The sequence below is a fragment of the Daucus carota genome, chromosome 7 (assembly GCF_001625215.2).
Source record: "Daucus carota subsp. sativus chromosome 7, DH1 v3.0, whole genome shotgun sequence".
Classification (NCBI taxonomy): domain Eukaryota; kingdom Viridiplantae; phylum Streptophyta; class Magnoliopsida; order Apiales; family Apiaceae; genus Daucus; species Daucus carota.
This window is the reverse complement of record NC_030387.2, coordinates 22,366,349-22,383,596: the sequence shown is the minus strand read 5'-3', so window position 1 is coordinate 22,383,596 and position 17,248 is coordinate 22,366,349. Positions and strand designations below refer to the sequence as shown.

The window sequence follows — 17,248 nt, the reverse complement described above, 5'->3', positions numbered from 1 at the left end:
AAATGATCCAAAAATCATGAAAATCATATTTTATATGTTTTCAATTATTTTGAGATTTTTAAAATTATTTCGGTATTTATCTGGATCATTTTTATCTGCAAGTTTGTTTGTTAATTTGTTAATTCAGTCCGGAACCGGCCCCAAAAGGGGTACGTGGCTTATTTTGTAAAACGTGGCAGCCTCTCCATTTTAATCAGTTCAACTCTGTTTCTTTTCACACCAAAAATAACAATCTCTCACCTGTATCTCTCTCCACACTCTCTCTCACACAATCTCTCACCGCCTCTCGCTCTCTCACTCTCCTTCGTCTCTCCCACGCAACCTCAGTCTCTCTCTCTCGGTTTTTCTCTCCCTCGCGCATCTCCTTCTCTCCGCTTCTTCCCCCTCGGCCGCCCTTCTTCGCTGCCTTCCGGCAATCTCTGCCCGGCCGCGTCTCCGGCCGCTGTTCCCGGTCGCGGGTTCGCTCGCCGCCGGCCTCACCCCTTTCTCCCGTCGTTTTGCTGCTGTGTATAGGTATACATATATGTGCTGCGTGTCTGTGTGTATAATCAGTGCGTGAGTGTGTGCTGGGGTGAGTGTGTGTATCTCGTGTGTGTATTAGTGTGTGCGGCTATGTGTGTAACAGAGGTGTGTATTGGTGCGGGGGGTGTATGTGTGCGTTCTGTGTGTGCGTGTGTTGTGTGGGTATGTGTTCGTGTGGGGCCGGGTTGGCCGTGTGTTGACTAAACGTGGCTGAGTAGATTATTCGAGTGGCTCGAGTCATAAACTGATTTTTATACGATTTTTATTTATTATTTCAGTTGTTGGTTCGTTGGATTGAATATTAATTTTGGATAGTAGTTATAAAGCAAGTTGTTCGGATTGATTATAAATTTGTTGGGATTATTTAGTGGATTGGTTGGTATTTGTAATTTGGATTATTGGAGTTTGATTACAGGTTATTGGGATTTGTTGTGTCGATATGATATCGACTGGTAGTCCGATATATAGAGGAGGTACTGGCCGATTTTTAAATAAAATTTAGATCTTAAAATTATACGGGGGTGTATCCTATAATTATCGGACTATTAATCAAATTTACATAGTTACTGATTTGTGATATTTCTATAAAATCTATAAATAATATTTATGTGATTTGGTAGTAATAGCAGTACTGCATAGCATTATTGTTGCTGTTAATGTGTGAAACTGTGTTTACTTGGTAATTTTAGGATGTCGAATATTAATAAATATTAGTATTATTCTTTATTATTATTATTACTTCCACTAGTAGTAATAATAGTAAATAATAATATTAATAATATAAATATGCGATATCTTAAACAATTATAGTGCTATGCTTATTTAATTCAACTTGTAATAGTATCTAAATTGAGTATTATGGTAAGTGGTAAGTAAATGTATGGAAATATGTGATACCTGCTAAGTGCTACGTGTTAAATGTTAGAGTGTTATTCTTGATAGTATAATGTATTAATATTGAATTACTTTCCGTTTTAAAGATAAGCTGTTAGTTTCTTTCAATCATTATGTGTTTAGGTGCCGCATGTCTGGGCGGATTATTTATCATTATGTGTTAGGTGCCGCATGTCGGGGCAGGTACTTTTCTTATGTGATTTACTGCATGTCGAGGCAGATTTTCTTTATATTAGTATTTTATTTAGTTTAAAGAGCTTGATTTGATTGATTTGAAAACAAGGGGATAGTCCTATTTACGAGTAGGTCATGCCGAATTTTCTGTAGAAGTATTAACTTAAGTTACGCGTTCTCGTGTTAAATAATATTCTGAGTTGGTTGTAAGTTGTAAAACTATAACGTGTGCTACTTGTTATGTGCTATATAATGTGACATGTATATATATGTATATATATATATCACGAAAGGGTAGAAATAGGATAGTCGTTTCGGAAGGATACTAAAGTAGTATCTTTTTGCTTATAATAGGATCGAGCATTAAGGGCGTGATACCAAGCAAAGGCAAGAAAAGGTGAGAGTTGTATAGCGGTTCAGTAGTTACGGATTGTTCGAGACGAGTAGAACCAGACGTTGGGGATCAAGACGGAACTTAGATAAGATTCGTATCAGGCTACAGCAACCGCATGAGCGCCATAGCAGAGAATCAGGAATAGTTGAGGGTGATGTCTTGAGAAAGCAGAATAAGATAAGGATGTTAGCTAAGAGTGTATAAGCTAAGGACCAAAGGCAAGTATTCTCATTTCTCTCTTATATATTTGAAAGTGCAAGTATTCCTACCTTTCTCTTATATTTGAAAGATCAAGTATACTCCTCTTTTATCCAAAAGAAGTGTCCATATTCATATTTTAAAATCTCTGCAAGTACTTCTGACCATATCTCTGGTGGTTCAGATTATATATTAATAAAGTAGAGCAAGAATGCATCTCAAATATCAAATGTTTTAAGTACGTATTCCCCTGTTTCTATGGATTTCAATATCTTTTAAAATGTGGTTTAGGGGAATAGTATCTTGTGATTATCTATCCCGAATGAGATTTTAATTCTGAAAATGTTTAGTGATTATCATTGCTAAACTTTTGATGTGTTGGAAAATGTTTAGTGATTATCATTGCTAAACCTGTGGTATAATTCTTTGAGACATGGTATTGATTCATGAATATCATGTAATGGTTTTGAAAATGGGATAGATACAAATCAAATTGGAAACTGGAAATGGATCAGATATCTCTATTTGGAGCTGCGTAAGAGGTTCCGTAATTTGATAACGACCCAGCATGTGGTTCCGTAAGAGGCTAAGTCGGGGTGGTGCACATTGTTAAACCCCCTAGTCCAGCGTGCTAAAGACCTAGCTAGTCTTTAGGTTCCGGAACATTTATTCGTGATGGCCTCATCGCCGTCCGGTGTTGATAGACTGATCAGCTATCTTCACCTGTTAGCGTCCGAATATATCTGATAATTCGTTTTGAGATTCAATTCTCTTATAGCATGCCAGAGAAAAATTCTGAGCTTAAAAATGATATGATCTCTTATGTTTTAAAAGCATGCTAGTTAAAGGTGATTTCCAGTTTTATATCAAATGATGACTTAAGGCTTTATACTCAAAGCATACATGGTTTTTATGTCAAATGATGGTTTACTGCTTTATATTCAAAGCATGCATGATTTCTATACTCTTGCTCTTATAAAATGTTTTTCGATTATATCTCTCGTTTATTCAAGTTGGCACTGCTGAGCGATTCATAGCTCAACCTTGCAAATTATCTTTATACAAACTATTTTACTACTAGAACTTGCTGAGCATTTTAGCTCATTCTTGCTTTTCAATTCTAAACCTTTCAGCTAAGGACAGAGATGAATTACTGATTAGGCTGCGCTTGAGAGTGATGCTAAGCTGCAAGGATTGCAAGTGGTTAAGTTATACATCAGAGATCAGGTTGGGTGTTTTCTGATTTCAATACTGTAACCTGGATGCGATCCTGTTTTTAGGGGGTTAAAGTGTTTCCAATTAAACCTTTTATTAATGCTTCAGGTTTTAAGTTATTTGGTTTTCAGAAATACAGTTTTTCAAAAGTGTTTTAAAAGGTTCAAATTTGTCTCTCTTCAAAACCATATTTAAGAAAAGAAGAAAAAAAAAATCAGGGTTTTGAAATATTTGTTTTTACTTTCTTTCAGAATTTACCGGATTTAAATTGTTTTTATTTTATTGGCACCAAATCCAGACCCCCGGATTTGAGGGCTGTCACAGTATTCAATTGAGATTTTAAATTATGCTTTAAAATCCGATGGTATTCAATTGGGATTGTTTAAGATCCAATAAAATCTAATGGTATTCAAATGCTGATGGATTTTTTTTCATTTCAGAAAATGATGGATTTTGTGGTATTTTTCAGTGTATTTTAAGTATTTTGAAATCCCACCAAAATCAATGGGATTTTGAAGCATTGTACCTAAATCCTATAAATTCTGCGACATTTTATTAAGAATCCGCACAAAATCAAAATCACATACAATCCATTAAAATTCATAGACTAAAAACAATCCATTAAAATCCCAATCGAATACACCCCCGTTAGTTTGTTGTGTTGCATCGTCCTACTCCGTTTTTATGGTAATTACGTGAATTTGACTTAGATATCAATATGATTTATTTGAATTCTGTTGATATAATAATTGTTACATTACAAATTCTCAACCAGAATAAAAATCTTTTTATAACAATACAATTATTATTATTATTATTATTATTATTATTATTATATTAAAAAAATTATTTGTCATCCCAAAAAAGGAGTTTCCCTATTTAGATTTTAAAAATTCAGGAGTGTATTAAATTGGGATTTCAAAGGATTTTTTTGCATGAAATCTGAGGATATTCAATTGAGATTGTTTAAAATCCATTAAAAATTTCAGGTATTCAACTGAGATTTTAAATTATGCCATAAAATCGGGTGGTGTTCAATTGGGATTTTAAATTATACTTTAAAATTTGATGGTATTTAACTGAGATTGTTTTAAATCCATTAAAATCTGATAGTATTCAAATGGTGGTTGTTTTTTTGGATTTCATAAAATGATAGAATTTCGTGGGATTTCTCGACCTATTTTAAGTTTTTTAAAATCCCAACAAAATTCATGGGATTACGAAACATTGTACTTAAATCCTGAAGGTTCTATATATCAACTCTATGATATTTTATCAAGAATCCACACAAAATCAAAATCACATAGTACAATCCATTAAAATTCATTGATAAAAAACAATCTATTAAAATTCCAATCGAATACAGACATAAACTATAACTTTATACAACAAAACACAAAAACTACAAATCATCAATACAACAACAAAAGATACAATGAAGTTAATAATTCATGCATTTGAGAATTTGCTAAGCAATACTTGAAACCCGACAGCTAAACAAAATTCATTTTACTTGGAATCTGATTGCCTGCCCTCTTCAAGAGTTCAGTGGAGGCAGATCTCGCCATCGAAATAATTTCTTCCTGCACACAAGATGTTTCCGTGTTAAATACTGTAGCCCCCTTAATTAAAACCTCATCTAGAATGGCACCCGGTGCATGATTAACAATCAAACATTATCAGTGATAAATACATAAAAGCATCTAGTCGCATTTCTGTAATCTCATAGATGTGGGATTTATGTTAGTAAGAAGTACCTCATTGACATTTAATATTTTCTGATCCTTCATTATCCAGCGCCCATTGCACATAACTGATATCACGTTTTCAGATCTCATTGAATATACAAGGCTGGAAATGCTGCATTAATAATTAGACTCAAGTAGTGTCAAATGCCTAAGTTTATTTATCAGTTGATAAGCATTAGGACCTCACTTAGAAAAGGCTGGCAGCCTGGCTCCGCAAAAGATAAAAATGTCTTCTAAGTTCTATAATTAAGATAAAAGGAAAAATATACTGTGCTCTGTGCAGTCATACCAGTCGTGAAAAGGAACCATAGTCCACGAGAAAGGATTGACCACGATCATGTCAGCCTGTAGCATAAAGGCACAAAATCAATAACAGGTGCAGGATATTTAGGATTCACAAAGAGAAGATAAAGTGGGAAAGATATGAAATTTGAAGGTCAAAGTCTAACATGCGAGAGGAAAAACGTAATATAAAACAATACGAGTCAATGCAACTTTTAGCTAATTGGAATTATCTGTTTCGTTAAACATACCCTTTACAGATATATAAAATTGTTAATCTAACTTAACGCAATCAGAAATTGTGCCAATATTTGAGAAGTGAATCTAACAGTATCATCACCTAGACAAGTTACCTGTGACTTTAACAAAATATTATTTCAGAAAATATATTTTAAACCTAATCAAGTTGCAGTATTTCAAGAAACATATTTTCCCAAAGCAAAACAAATATAAGAAGAAAGTTCTGTCAGGTGAATCCTGGCAGCACTCGAGCACATTTTGTCCAAAAAAATATTAAAAGCTCATATATTAAAGCTTAAAGCTAAACACCTTTTTCCCAACTTCAAGAGAACCTATTTCTCTGTCCCAAAGTACTGACTTTGCCCCATTTATCGTTGCCATTTGTAAAACTGTTTCCGCAGGAAGAGCTGTAGGATCAGTGGTTCCTTTTGAATAAACTTCACGGCCTTTGTTGATAAGAGAAGCAAGATACATTTCATCAACTGCAGAGATGAAGAACAATATTTTTGTTAAAAAATTTATATTTAAAATTTAACACTATTCATGGCATGCCAAGGTGTTTTTCATTGACATGATTATACTCTATTCAGATCTGGTGATAAGATCGGCATGTCGAGTGACTGCTAAGTAGTGATTCATGATTTATTCTCTTTCAAGACAATCATATACCTTATGTTGATTGTAGTGGTAAAAGTGATGTCAAAGACTTGCATATAAGATTAGCTATTTTTTTAACAATTATGCATTCTATTTTACTTGTGCTATGTTTCTATCCTCAACACAGAATCATTGATTCTGTAAATTGGATGTGATAGAATGTGCACATACAGCAAATTAAATTAAAAGGACAAAGAACCAATACATAAAACTTCTTAATTAAACAAGTTCGAAAATAATGCGGATTAAGAACCAGGATGTCAACTAAAACAAACCAATGCTCATTCTATTATTTGATGGAGCGCCATCTGTTCCTAAAGATACACAAACTTTTGCATCAAGCATTTCTTTAATTGGTGCAAATCCAAGCATGCGCATGGCCGAGGCAGGACAATGAGACACCTTTGTCCCAGCTTCTGAAAGCATCTGGATCTGAAAGAGACATGGGAAGGAAAAATAAGAGTTATGGTAAGGGTAGTGTGATAACTAGGTACTTGCATTAACAGATTTACCACTAAATTAATTGCAAACAAAAGAGCTACTATAGTAATTAGGTCACACTATATATTATAAACCAACATATACAAACATGTTTATAAAATATAATTTGTTGGTACATTTTATGACTTTCAGTATATTAGTTTAACAGTTTGTATATACCTCACAACTAGCAGATTATTCTCAAAGTTTAACAGGACTAATTACCTCGTTCCCAGTCAGCAAATTTATCTAATTTTGTTACATTGAACATGACAACACAAAGTAATGATAGCCAAAATTGGAGGCAATTAATGATACCTAGGAAAATAGTAAAGGTTGGTTTTCATGCAAGATAGATTAAAATAGACCCTATATTACCTGAATATAGGAGTAAAGACGATGATCTAGCTTTTCTACAACCAGCCAAATCCACAATATTCAATGCCAGTAGAGACTGTATATATAAACCTGACATTACCTCTTTTTCATTCACCCAAACTGTGTGAGCAGCCAGCAAGTTGCTCTGGAGGACCTTTATTTTCTCCAGGTATGTAACTGTTCCATAATCAACCTTTCGAGTGTCTCTAACAACATGGTTCTCATAATCTATCTCCGCAACATGCTAAAAAAATCCAAGTTAAGAGATCATGACTAACTGCCAATTGACAAAATCGTTCCATAGAAAATATCATTTGTTTACTTGCCCTATAAATTCTAGAATTTGGCTAGTTGTTGAATATTATAGAAAGGTTGAGTAAAAAGATAAAAAAAAAAACGATAGTGACAAACAAACTGCTCCAATTAACTGAAGATACATTAAAGCATAATGCCAATTTACCGATTAACATAAGGCTATCAGCCTATCACTGTCCAGGTTTGGATCAAAGTGGGGAGATCTGGAACTGAAGCTATATATTTTTATTAGATCGGTTCAGCGATCAGGCTTCTTACAAATTGGATTGTATGCACACAGTCTGTCCTCCATTTAAAGAGAAATCCGATCTCCAAAAAGACTGATTACTTGTGAAAAGTAATTTTAACAGTGATTTGTAAACTGCAGTAGCCATCCAATTCTATCGCACGAGTAATCCAGATACATCCTCTCTTGCATTGGAGCATATCCAAAAACGATTTTCACAATTACAACGAAAAGAAAATGGTCAACAATGTGCAGCATAATAGCAAAAATTTGGGCGATAAAGAAAAGGAATAACATTATTCAATAATCTGGACACTGCTATGTTATATATGACACTATTAGTGATGACCATATATTTAATTCACCCATAAAATACCACACCAATAAAACTGTGGATCAAATACAAGAAATGAAGCGAGGACAACGAAGTAACTGAGTGTGAGTAGATAAGATCTGAGAATGATAGCCTGGTTGCACTTGTTGAGACATTGAATTTATATCTAAGAGTGATACAACCATTATGTTTGGGGGTTAGTGGTAGGGATTTAAATGAATATGAAGTTGAAGTGAAGAGGTGAAGAGAGTAGAATAAATAAAATAAGTAGTCTGTAGAAGGAGATAAAAGACTGCTTTGATTTATAATGGAGAGAGGGAGAGAATGGCTTGAGAAAAGATGATAGATATTTTTTTTTGTTATTCTAAACAAAGATTAGGCTAAATTATTTAAAATCATGGCGAAAACTAAACGAAACTAGTTAATTGCCTATTACGGACCTGGTCATGGCTTATGGGTGATACATGTACAATCCATATATTATCTGATGTGTATTTTTTGGATCAGGAATCAAATGACCAAGCCATATCCATTTTAAAATGATCGATCTACTGACCGCCCTATCTGTATTCCAGTTAATAAGATATGACAGTTTACAAGTAGAATACTTTTCTTGATGATATAGAAACCCTTTTAGATTTAAAAGAACATAGAGGACCAACTCTAATCCACTTGGAATTTTAAACAACCTAACACATAATGAATTTATAAATTGAAGGGAGAACAATTGCATTCAGTATGTGGAATTCTCATGTTCAGCAGGACAAAACATAGTATAGTATAGTTCCTCATTGTAACTTGTAAGAGCACTTCACAATGCATAGCCAGTGAGTAATATCATCTAAAACAAACGGCTAAGAAAAAATTGAGAAATGGAAACCAGGATAGATTGATTTACCATATGGATTCCAGTTTTGAGTTCTTTAGCTGCATCTCTAGTTTCAAGAAGCAAACGATCGGTTGAGTTCATGATCTGCCTTATCCCAAACCATATCTTGATGCGCTCATCTGCTGTATTATTGTACTTCTTGTACAATTCCTTCTGGGACTGTCCTCTCAAAGAAAGGCATTTAATAGCTGTCTCAGATATTATTGAATATATATAATGGACACCGAGAAGAGACATAATTTCCAAAAACATGATTCAAAGAAGATAAAAAAATTTAATGTAAGTGGGAGCATAACTTGGACATGAATGAAAAAGTCCAATAGATATGAGGATGCATCAATGGATCGTATATACAATAAGGTCGGAAGCAAGCTTCGCAAAGTAAATATATCATCTTACAAACACTACAAGGACAGGTAAACTGTAGTAAGAAAAAAACAATTACCTGAATACAATCATCAGTGGTTCGGATAGCCCAAGAGGCAGGTAGACCCTCACCAGTGTCCATGATAGACTCGGTCAAACAGGCGCGCAAGCCCAGTAACTCAACAGCTCTAGCCATTTCTGGTACATGCTGACCTCCCGCCTCCGCAAAACAAGTCACCTGCAGTTTCAAATTCAAAATGAACAACGAAATTAGGCATAGTCAGCCGCACTTCTCTACAAAAATCAATGTATAAGTCTTAAAACAGACAAAGATATATATAATGAGCATACATAAAATAAAGAGACATACACCGGAGTGAATAAGCTCAATTCCGCAAAGTAAAGTGGAAATGTAGGAATCATGCGGAGTCATGTTGGATTCATAAGGCCAAATACGATGATGTAACCAAGTGACTAAATCAACATCATCAGCTATACCTCTTCCTAATTGCTGAGATGTGTGAACATGCGTATTAATCAACCCTAACAATTATAACAACTACATAGTTAAAAACAATACAAGCAAGTTTAATTAATATAAATCCATGAGAGATGGAAGGCTTATACTCTGTCGTCTCAAGTTCTGGGTTCGATTCTCGCTCACAAATTTATTTAAACAGATACTAATTAATTTGTAAGACGTATAAGCAACGAGATGAGAATAGAAACCAGGGAGTAGGAAGTGGCCGTGGAGATCAATGAATTGGGCAGAGGGGAGATGAGAGAATTGACTTAGGACATGATCGGATTGACCGATGGCTTTGATGATGTCACCTTCCACCGCGAGTCCGCCGTGTCGGAAAACTTCGAGTTGAGGATTCATAGTCACGATCACGGCATTGTGTATTACGATGATGTGTGAGCTCACGCTCTCACTCTTGTCATCTACTAACGTCTTTGACATTCTCTACTTGTAGTCTGTAGAGTTCTAGTTGCTGCAACTATTTTATTCACTTTGTGTTCAGAGTAGTTTCCACTGTTTTGCTGCGAACTCAGACAAACTGTAGTTCTAGTTCATGTAATAAGTCAGACCAGGGTAAAATCACCGAGTCGACTTCGAGTTCAGAGTTGAGTTACGTTCAAACGAGTCAACTCGAGCGTCGACTTATTTTTAGTGGGCAACCGGCCCATGTTTATTATTGGACATGGAAACATGCTGGGCTCTTTTGGATTAGTACAGTTCGGTATCCTTTTACAATAGAAAAGTTTGCGTTTTATAATTTCATATTTATTCATAATTATTTACTTTGATTCGTAATTATTTTCATTTATATTTGTTTAAAAAGATTGATAACTTTAAGTGAGCAAATTTTATTGAGGAATGTGTCAAAAACATTATTAAAAAGACAGAAAATAATATTTACTTTTTAGTGGATTTCTGTGGATGCACGAACCGATGCAAATGGATGAAAACATATATCTGTTGAGTGTTGGTTTTTGTTAGGGTCGAATAAATAAAAAAATCCGCTAAATATTTTGGTCATGTGACATGTCAGACATTTGGGGTGATCAGAAAATGACTAACAAAATTTAGAGTGTTAGATTTGTGAAGTGAACATATAGAGTGGGCAGAAAACGAACGGAGCCTAGTTTCAGGGCTGTTTCTGCTTGTTATTGCCAGCTTGCTTATATACCAATCATACCATTCAATTTCTTAAAATCATCGCTGGTACCTCAGTTGATGCAATTCTACCTGGCATATCATATTTATGTTCGACATGTATTTTGATAATCAGTTAAGTTGACCTATGTAGATGTATGTGTTAAGTGACCAATTCTCCTGAACCTCAAGGTGCGAGTTTTATACCATGTTAAGTGATCAATTCTCCTAAAACTCCAAGATGTTACGAGGAGGAGGGCTTACCAGGATCATATTCTAACGGTATGAACTGATGCAAATGAACTAAAACCGCTGCAGCCATCTAAACAAATCCGTCCAATACACATATAGAGACTAGATAGTAGAAACACACATTCATAAGCTGCGTAGCTGGCTAGTACAGTTAATTAACTAGCCCAGATGCACACGAATAACGATTACGATTAGTACAAGCAGCTCATCAATTTGAGGCTGCATACACAACACTCTTACAGAAAAGACTCGACGTATTTTGTACAATCACTATAACGCTTAGACAAAGATACTGGAATCACAACAAATTTATATAGGGTGGCTGAGGACACGATATGAGCTAACACTTCTGGTGAAATGGCATCCCTTCTGATGAATCTCATCAGAGTCCATCTCCAATAACAATTTTCCGAAAATATCCACGTTGCATGGAAGTGCAAGAGGTCCATCACTGCAATACCCGTACTCAGATTCAGCTTCTTCGAGTAAGGTCTTGAAGAGTGGATGATTCACGTACCTCGTCTTGATCACGAACCTCTGCTTTTCAGGTCCAACATACACTGAGAAGCATCCTTCAGGGACGCTTACGCGTTTTTGACCACAATTATACTTGTTTGCTGGTGTGTACTCTAATTGTGGGCATGACTTGCTTTTTTTCACTAGGGGACGACGAATCTGTGATGAGTAATTCTTGCGACCACCAAAAGATCTGCATCGCTCCCATGTCTTGATGATCAGGCCTTTCTTCTCTTTCGCCTTAACCAAGTCCATAATAATTGTATAATTTTATATCTGATCTTTGAGGAAAGATTCAATTCGAACAACCACTCAAAACTAACTAATCAAGAAAACATCATGCATATGACAAGTGAATGAATAAAAGCAAATTTTTGGACAGAAATCTCGATTAATTATATGAAGAACCAAAAGGGAAAAAAACCCATCTAGTTCCAAGCACTCTGAGAATTTAAGCTACTTAAAAGTAAAACTGATTCAAAAACTAACACAAAGCTTGATGCAAACAAGGTCTGATCACTTAACCTCTATCGTAAGCCAAGTACAGCATGATCTTCATTATCGGTCTCATTGTATTAATCATACTATACACCGAAATCATGATCATTCGAAAGATTCAGAGAAAAAAAGCGAAAAACAAGATCAAACCAAAGATGAAAGCTTTAATCAGGTAAGGTAAAGTATTGTAAGACAACTATGCTTATACATATTTGTTTCTGAAGAATCAAAAAAAATTCGAGATGTTAATTCCAGAGGGAGTTGAATGCATCTGCAAATGGTTAGAGATGCAATTTAAAGTCTTAATCAAATATAAAACCTCAGCTTGATATAAAAAACCTCTGAAAACAGAGTTGAGCAAATTGTCAACACTAAGGTGGCCTCAAAGAGCCATATAACTATTAGAATTATTGGTGAGTTATGTAATATATCCACAACATGACCGAAGTGGCCAGAGTCCATGAATTTAAAACGACTCGTGGAAATTGACAAACAACTTTTAGTGGGTGGATTGATCTCTAGATTCTCCTACTACATTTTTTGTAACGTTTTTCAAACTACCAATCAAAGCGGATTTGACGTGTAATATTTGGTTGTTTAATGGCATGACACAAACACAGACAAAATGTATTGTTTAAAATCTGACTTTTATTGCAAATTATGCAGTACACAGTTTGTCCTTGATCCTAATAGGACAAGAGGCTGAGCTTCTCAGGGTTGGCGCGTTAGTTGGGTGCCAATGCCATGCCGCGTCTTGACAACCCTTGTTGGAGTTGCTCTGATGAACGGATCAACAAATAACACTGTCCTAGTAATGGTAGGCGACGTTTTTGACATTTTCAATATATTATAGTTTTTGTCCTCATTTGATTCTCAACAAATTCGAACCAATTTTATAAGCTAAAGTCTAAAGAAAACTAGTGTCCTTAGTGAAAAGGTTAATGATAACATATTGAGAACTACTAAGTTGGCATTCACCGGGCCAAGAGCGCCTCCTCGAGTAAAAGCTTTTGCAGCCAGTTGACCTGAAAGAGGATCACAAATTGCACGAGCAATAATAGGTCTTAAATGTAAAGAAACATGAATACCTAATTCAAATTTTTGTTTCCAAGCTACACGAAATAGATTTCTGGAAGTCCACGGTAAAATTATTGCTAATATATTCTGCATCTTATTCCTGAAGTGATATTGAATTATTACTTGGTGAATTTTGTTAGCACCGAATTTATATTAGGAGTAAAATTAGACGACGCAAACTGGAATCAAATCTTGCTTAGATTTTACAGTGAAAATACATGGAGTTAACCCTGAAGAGCCAGTACTGTTAAACACAGAAGCATCAAACTGAGGACATACTAAAATAAAACATTATCCTTATGTTCCAGAGTCATCTAATTATTGAGTTTTTTATACTCTTACAGCGACACGTCATGTGCTCAATCTGTTATTCAATTTACATTACTGTAACTGGGATAAGCTACTTGTTTCAGATTATGGAAGTAGGTTTTTTTGGTTTTGATTTGGTTTGGGGTCAGAGTTCGATGATCTTCGTATGACAAGTGACCTACATTAAACTTTAGAATTTAGTTACAGATCAGTTGCTCTGCAATTCTAATGTCTAAAAGATATGAATCATATGATATGCTGGTTTACATTCATACTGCAGTGTTTCTTATTTCGGACTAATGCAGAAATCATTTGTAGAATTATATATGTATAAAATTTTAATATCGGCATTGTCACGTAATTGTGACCTTAATATTATGCAATAATTATGAATTATATAGGAAGCAGAGTAACAAGTATATACATCTTCTCCTCAGGGATTTTGGTTCTGAGCGTTATGTTTCAGTTCCTGAGAATTGATTGGTATCCAAGTCCTCGGGTCTCGATAAAATGGTGGAGGTGGAGACCGGGATATGAAAGGATTGTTAAGAAACCAAGTCCTTGGGTCAGCTAAATTGAATGCAGGTGGCGGTGGAGGTGGAGCTGAAGGCAAGAAGGGGTTCGGAGGAAATATTGACGGTGCAAATGGAAAAGGTAAAGATGGTGGAGGCGGAGGTGGAGGTGCGGGTGTATTTGAGCTTGGTGGTTGGAAAGGAAATTGCGGGAAGGATGGCAAAGGTGGCAGCGGTGGCAGCTGAGGCAAGGGCGGGAGCTGAGGCAGAGGAGGCCAGTTAAACGGAGAGAAGAAAAATTTCGAGGATTGAAACGAGTCTGTTGCTAGATTTTTAGCCTCTATATGATCATTTCCGCACAATGTTGCGTTTTTGGTTGGGGGTCTGTATGTCATGGCACTTAGGCTGTAAGTGCATAGATTGTTGTTCTGCTTCGACCTTAGCGTTATTTCCCTGGATGTGGTTGTTATGCCCGGATAAGTGCAGGCTGTATTGATCGGTAACGATATTAGGCTTGCTTGGCACGACGACTGGACCATGGAGGCTGCGGTGCAGTCCATTCCTTCAACGGATTGAATTTCGAGTCTGTATATTCCATAGGCATCGGTACTTCTGTCAACTGAGAGGCTCACCTCCTCTCTGGTGCCCGGGGAGTTTGTTCTGAAGTTGCATTGTATGTGAACATCCACGCCTGATCACGATAAATTTAAAAAATTATGTATAAATGGTTTTACTTAAGTATCGTCTACACTACAATGCTAGGATGTCGTTTACCTGGCAAGAAGTAGCTTTGTTTTGAGAAGGAGTTGTTGTAGCAGGCATCGCAGTAAACAGCACCGACAATAGTGATATCCGACGAGGGCGTCGGTTGTGCTGAGGCCTGAAGGACCAGGGAAATAAGAAACAGAGAAACCAATTGAAGCATGGGATACATTGAAGCGGATTTTTCGGAATTCAGATTAATTTGCCACGGCGCCTTGAGAAGCTTTCGCAGTTTAATTAGTACTGCAAGAAGCATATATTATATAGACTGGAATTAGTTGGGTTTTTGTCTTGTTCACATATGAATGAGCCCGTGAGTAGTTAGTTTGGTGTTAGGACCAACTACAATCAGTGGTCTGAAACAACTTTTTGTTTTTAGATAAATCGAGATGAAATCATTATCATGACAACGAGCAAGAATGAATTTGATTCACGGGCAGTACTGGTGGGGAGTTGAATGTTTTCGCCTTTTCGGTCTCGAAAGCTCTGAAAATTACCGGTTCTCAAAGACTGAGATCATTTATAGAATTTATGAACATGCTTGTGATCCTGTTCCATGCTTTCCATGACTCTGTACTAATCAATACCTGCTGAGTTAACATGCCTATCTCAATACTAACTTCTTTTTTTTTTTTTTTTTTTGAAGAATCAATACTAACTTATTCTCCAGGATAAGTGACTTCTGGGTCACCAATATCTTGTCAGGAAAAATGTGGGCCTCCAACATCTTCCCAGCCCCCAGGAATTGACCCATTTATCACAAACAATGCACTCCATCGGTTTTCAAAAATCAACGATATTTCAAATCTTTGTCAAATCGGTGTATAAATTTGTTACTATTATTTAGGCACCAGGCAACTTGCATTTCCATAATAAGTTGAGCTTTCTCTATACAGTACAACAGATTGTATGGGCCTAATAATTAGCTGATCAGCCTCACAGGGTTAATAATTTGTTAATTATACTAATACATTTGATCGCCTCTGATAGCATGAAGTACATAGATAACTAAATACATTAAGCTACAAATAGCTAGCTAGTTGATTCACTAAACTTGAAGAGACAGATCAGAGCCAAAGAGCTCCAGCTTCCTTAAGCAGAGGAACCAGAGTCCCATTAATATGAGACGCCATGACTCTGTCCATAGCTCCCACCAGCTTCCCCCCAATAAAAACAACCGGAACACTAGTCTTGGAGTAGTCCCCGAGCCAGCTGAGCAGAGCCCTCTCAATCTCCTTGCCCAAGAAAGGGTCCTGGTCCAGCTCATACACAGTCGCATTCACTCCCATCCCGCAGAAGAGGCGCTTCACTGCATGGCACATGCAGCAGCTGCTCCGGCTGAATATCACCACCGCGCTCCGAGACACCAGCTTCACTATCCTCTCCAACGGATCCGAATTCGATATTTGCCTCGAAGTTGGCAAATAATCATAATGCCATTCCCATGTTATCGACGAAGAGGAGTCTGAATTAGACTTGTAATACATCATTTTCGAATGATTCGAGAAGTGAGTAAAAAATGTTGTGATTTGCAATGAGTGATGAATGATATGAGTGAAATGATGGATGGGTTTTATAGGGGAATTTTTGTGGGATTGGATGTTTGAGTGTCGTGAAAGTGGGGAGTTTGTCTGTGGCTGTCGGGAGGCGTGGGTGCAAAATGTACGTGGATTTTGGTTAAAAGAGGATGGGGAATGAATAGTAAAATGAAGATGGTGATAAAGATAAGAGGAAAGGACGAGTCTGAAAAGGTGGGTGGTGCTTTTGATGAGAGATGCGGGAGGCACAACTGTGGAAGGCGGCGGAAACAGTACTGAGGGAGTAGACAAAATGCTGTTGACTTGTGCAGGACACAAACACCACCCTCGTCATCTGTAAAAGCAGAATGTGTGTGCGAGAGAGATGAGAGAGAGAGAGAGAGAGATATATAATATGAATATCCGTGTACTTGGGATTCTTACAGTTGAATCCGAAAGATATGAGATTGGTTTCAGCTTGCACGCAGCAGCGCTATCGTCCGCCACTTAATAATGTACTCTTGTAGTCTTGTTCTTTATTCCTGCTCCTCGTCCCTCTACTTCAATAATTTAACTTAACTCTTTTTGTATTTATGTTGTATTCATGGCACAAATAAAATGATTTATATATTATATTATGAATATATATTTTCTTCTATTTCATTTCTTACACATTCACATTCAAGAAGAAATGTTTTAATCTTTTCTTATATTCATTTTGTTCTCAAATCTTGGCATAATAATTTTACATTTACTCCATCTTTTTTTCAAAACTTCCAACTTGCCTCTACTATTTTTTATTTATTTTTAATCATTTCATTCTTCCCAACCAA

The 17,248-nt window shown here is 36.1% G+C and overlaps 4 protein-coding genes and 1 long non-coding RNA gene across 5 annotated transcripts; 1 reads left to right on the top strand and 4 right to left on the bottom strand.

Moving 5' to 3' along the window:
- Positions 1-224: 224 nt before the first annotated feature.
- Positions 225-3,516, top strand: LOC135147768 (uncharacterized). Its single transcript, XR_010285581.1, has 3 exons — positions 225-513; positions 1,945-2,202; positions 3,316-3,516. It is a non-coding gene; the product is annotated as an uncharacterized LOC135147768 (long non-coding RNA).
- A 1,185-nt stretch (positions 3,517-4,701) lies between these two features.
- Positions 4,702-10,412, bottom strand: LOC108196694 (uncharacterized). The gene is made up of 10 exons (XM_017364097.2): positions 10,042-10,412; positions 9,683-9,855; positions 9,392-9,550; positions 8,956-9,105; positions 7,283-7,426; positions 6,600-6,756; positions 5,977-6,149; positions 5,435-5,490; positions 5,155-5,257; positions 4,702-4,980 (listed from the first exon to the last, which is right to left on the bottom strand). The coding sequence occupies exons 1-10, from the start codon at positions 10,274-10,276 to the stop codon at positions 4,891-4,893; spliced, it is 1,440 nt and encodes a 479-aa protein (XP_017219586.1). The 5' UTR covers positions 10,277-10,412; the 3' UTR covers positions 4,702-4,890.
- A 919-nt stretch (positions 10,413-11,331) lies between these two features.
- Positions 11,332-12,669, bottom strand: LOC108194729 (auxin-responsive protein SAUR36). Its single transcript, XM_017361673.2, has one exon. The coding sequence runs from the start codon at positions 11,993-11,995 to the stop codon at positions 11,534-11,536; it is 462 nt and encodes a 153-aa protein (XP_017217162.1). The 5' UTR covers positions 11,996-12,669; the 3' UTR covers positions 11,332-11,533.
- Positions 12,670-13,862: 1,193 nt separating this feature from the next.
- Positions 13,863-15,553, bottom strand: LOC108195419 (leucine-rich repeat extensin-like protein 4). The gene is made up of 2 exons (XM_017362380.2): positions 14,911-15,553; positions 13,863-14,827 (listed from the first exon to the last, which is right to left on the bottom strand). Exons 1-2 carry the CDS (start codon positions 15,152-15,154, stop codon positions 14,058-14,060), a joined length of 1,014 nt encoding a protein of 337 aa, XP_017217869.1. The 5' UTR covers positions 15,155-15,553; the 3' UTR covers positions 13,863-14,057.
- A 166-nt stretch (positions 15,554-15,719) lies between these two features.
- Positions 15,720-16,455, bottom strand: LOC108195541 (glutaredoxin-C5-like). The gene has a single exon (XM_017362513.2). It carries the CDS (start codon positions 16,386-16,388, stop codon positions 15,966-15,968), a length of 423 nt encoding a protein of 140 aa, XP_017218002.1. The 5' UTR covers positions 16,389-16,455; the 3' UTR covers positions 15,720-15,965.
- Positions 16,456-17,248: the final 793 nt, after the last annotated feature.

Excerpts from the sequence above, each read along its gene's own strand:
- LOC108196694 (XM_017364097.2), bottom strand. The coding sequence starts at position 10,276 with ATGTCAAAGACGTTAGTAGATGACAAGAGTGAGAGCGTGAGCTCACAC. Across the intron at positions 9,856-10,041 it reads CGGCCACTTCCTACTCCCTG|GGTTGATTAATACGCATGTT; the intron begins GTTTCTATTCTC and ends TATAATTGTTAG. Across the intron at positions 6,757-7,282 it reads TTTGGGTGAATGAAAAAGAG|ATCCAGATGCTTTCAGAAGC; the intron begins GTAATGTCAGGT and ends TGTCTCTTTCAG.
- LOC108194729 (XM_017361673.2), bottom strand. The coding sequence starts at position 11,995 with ATGGACTTGGTTAAGGCGAAAGAGAAGAAAGGCCTGATCATCAAGACA.
- LOC108195419 (XM_017362380.2), bottom strand. The coding sequence starts at position 15,154 with ATGCTTCTTGCAGTACTAATTAAACTGCGAAAGCTTCTCAAGGCGCCG. Across the intron at positions 14,828-14,910 it reads ACAAAGCTACTTCTTGCCAG|GCGTGGATGTTCACATACAA; the intron begins GTAAACGACATC and ends TATCGTGATCAG.
- LOC108195541 (XM_017362513.2), bottom strand. The coding sequence starts at position 16,388 with ATGATGTATTACAAGTCTAATTCAGACTCCTCTTCGTCGATAACATGG.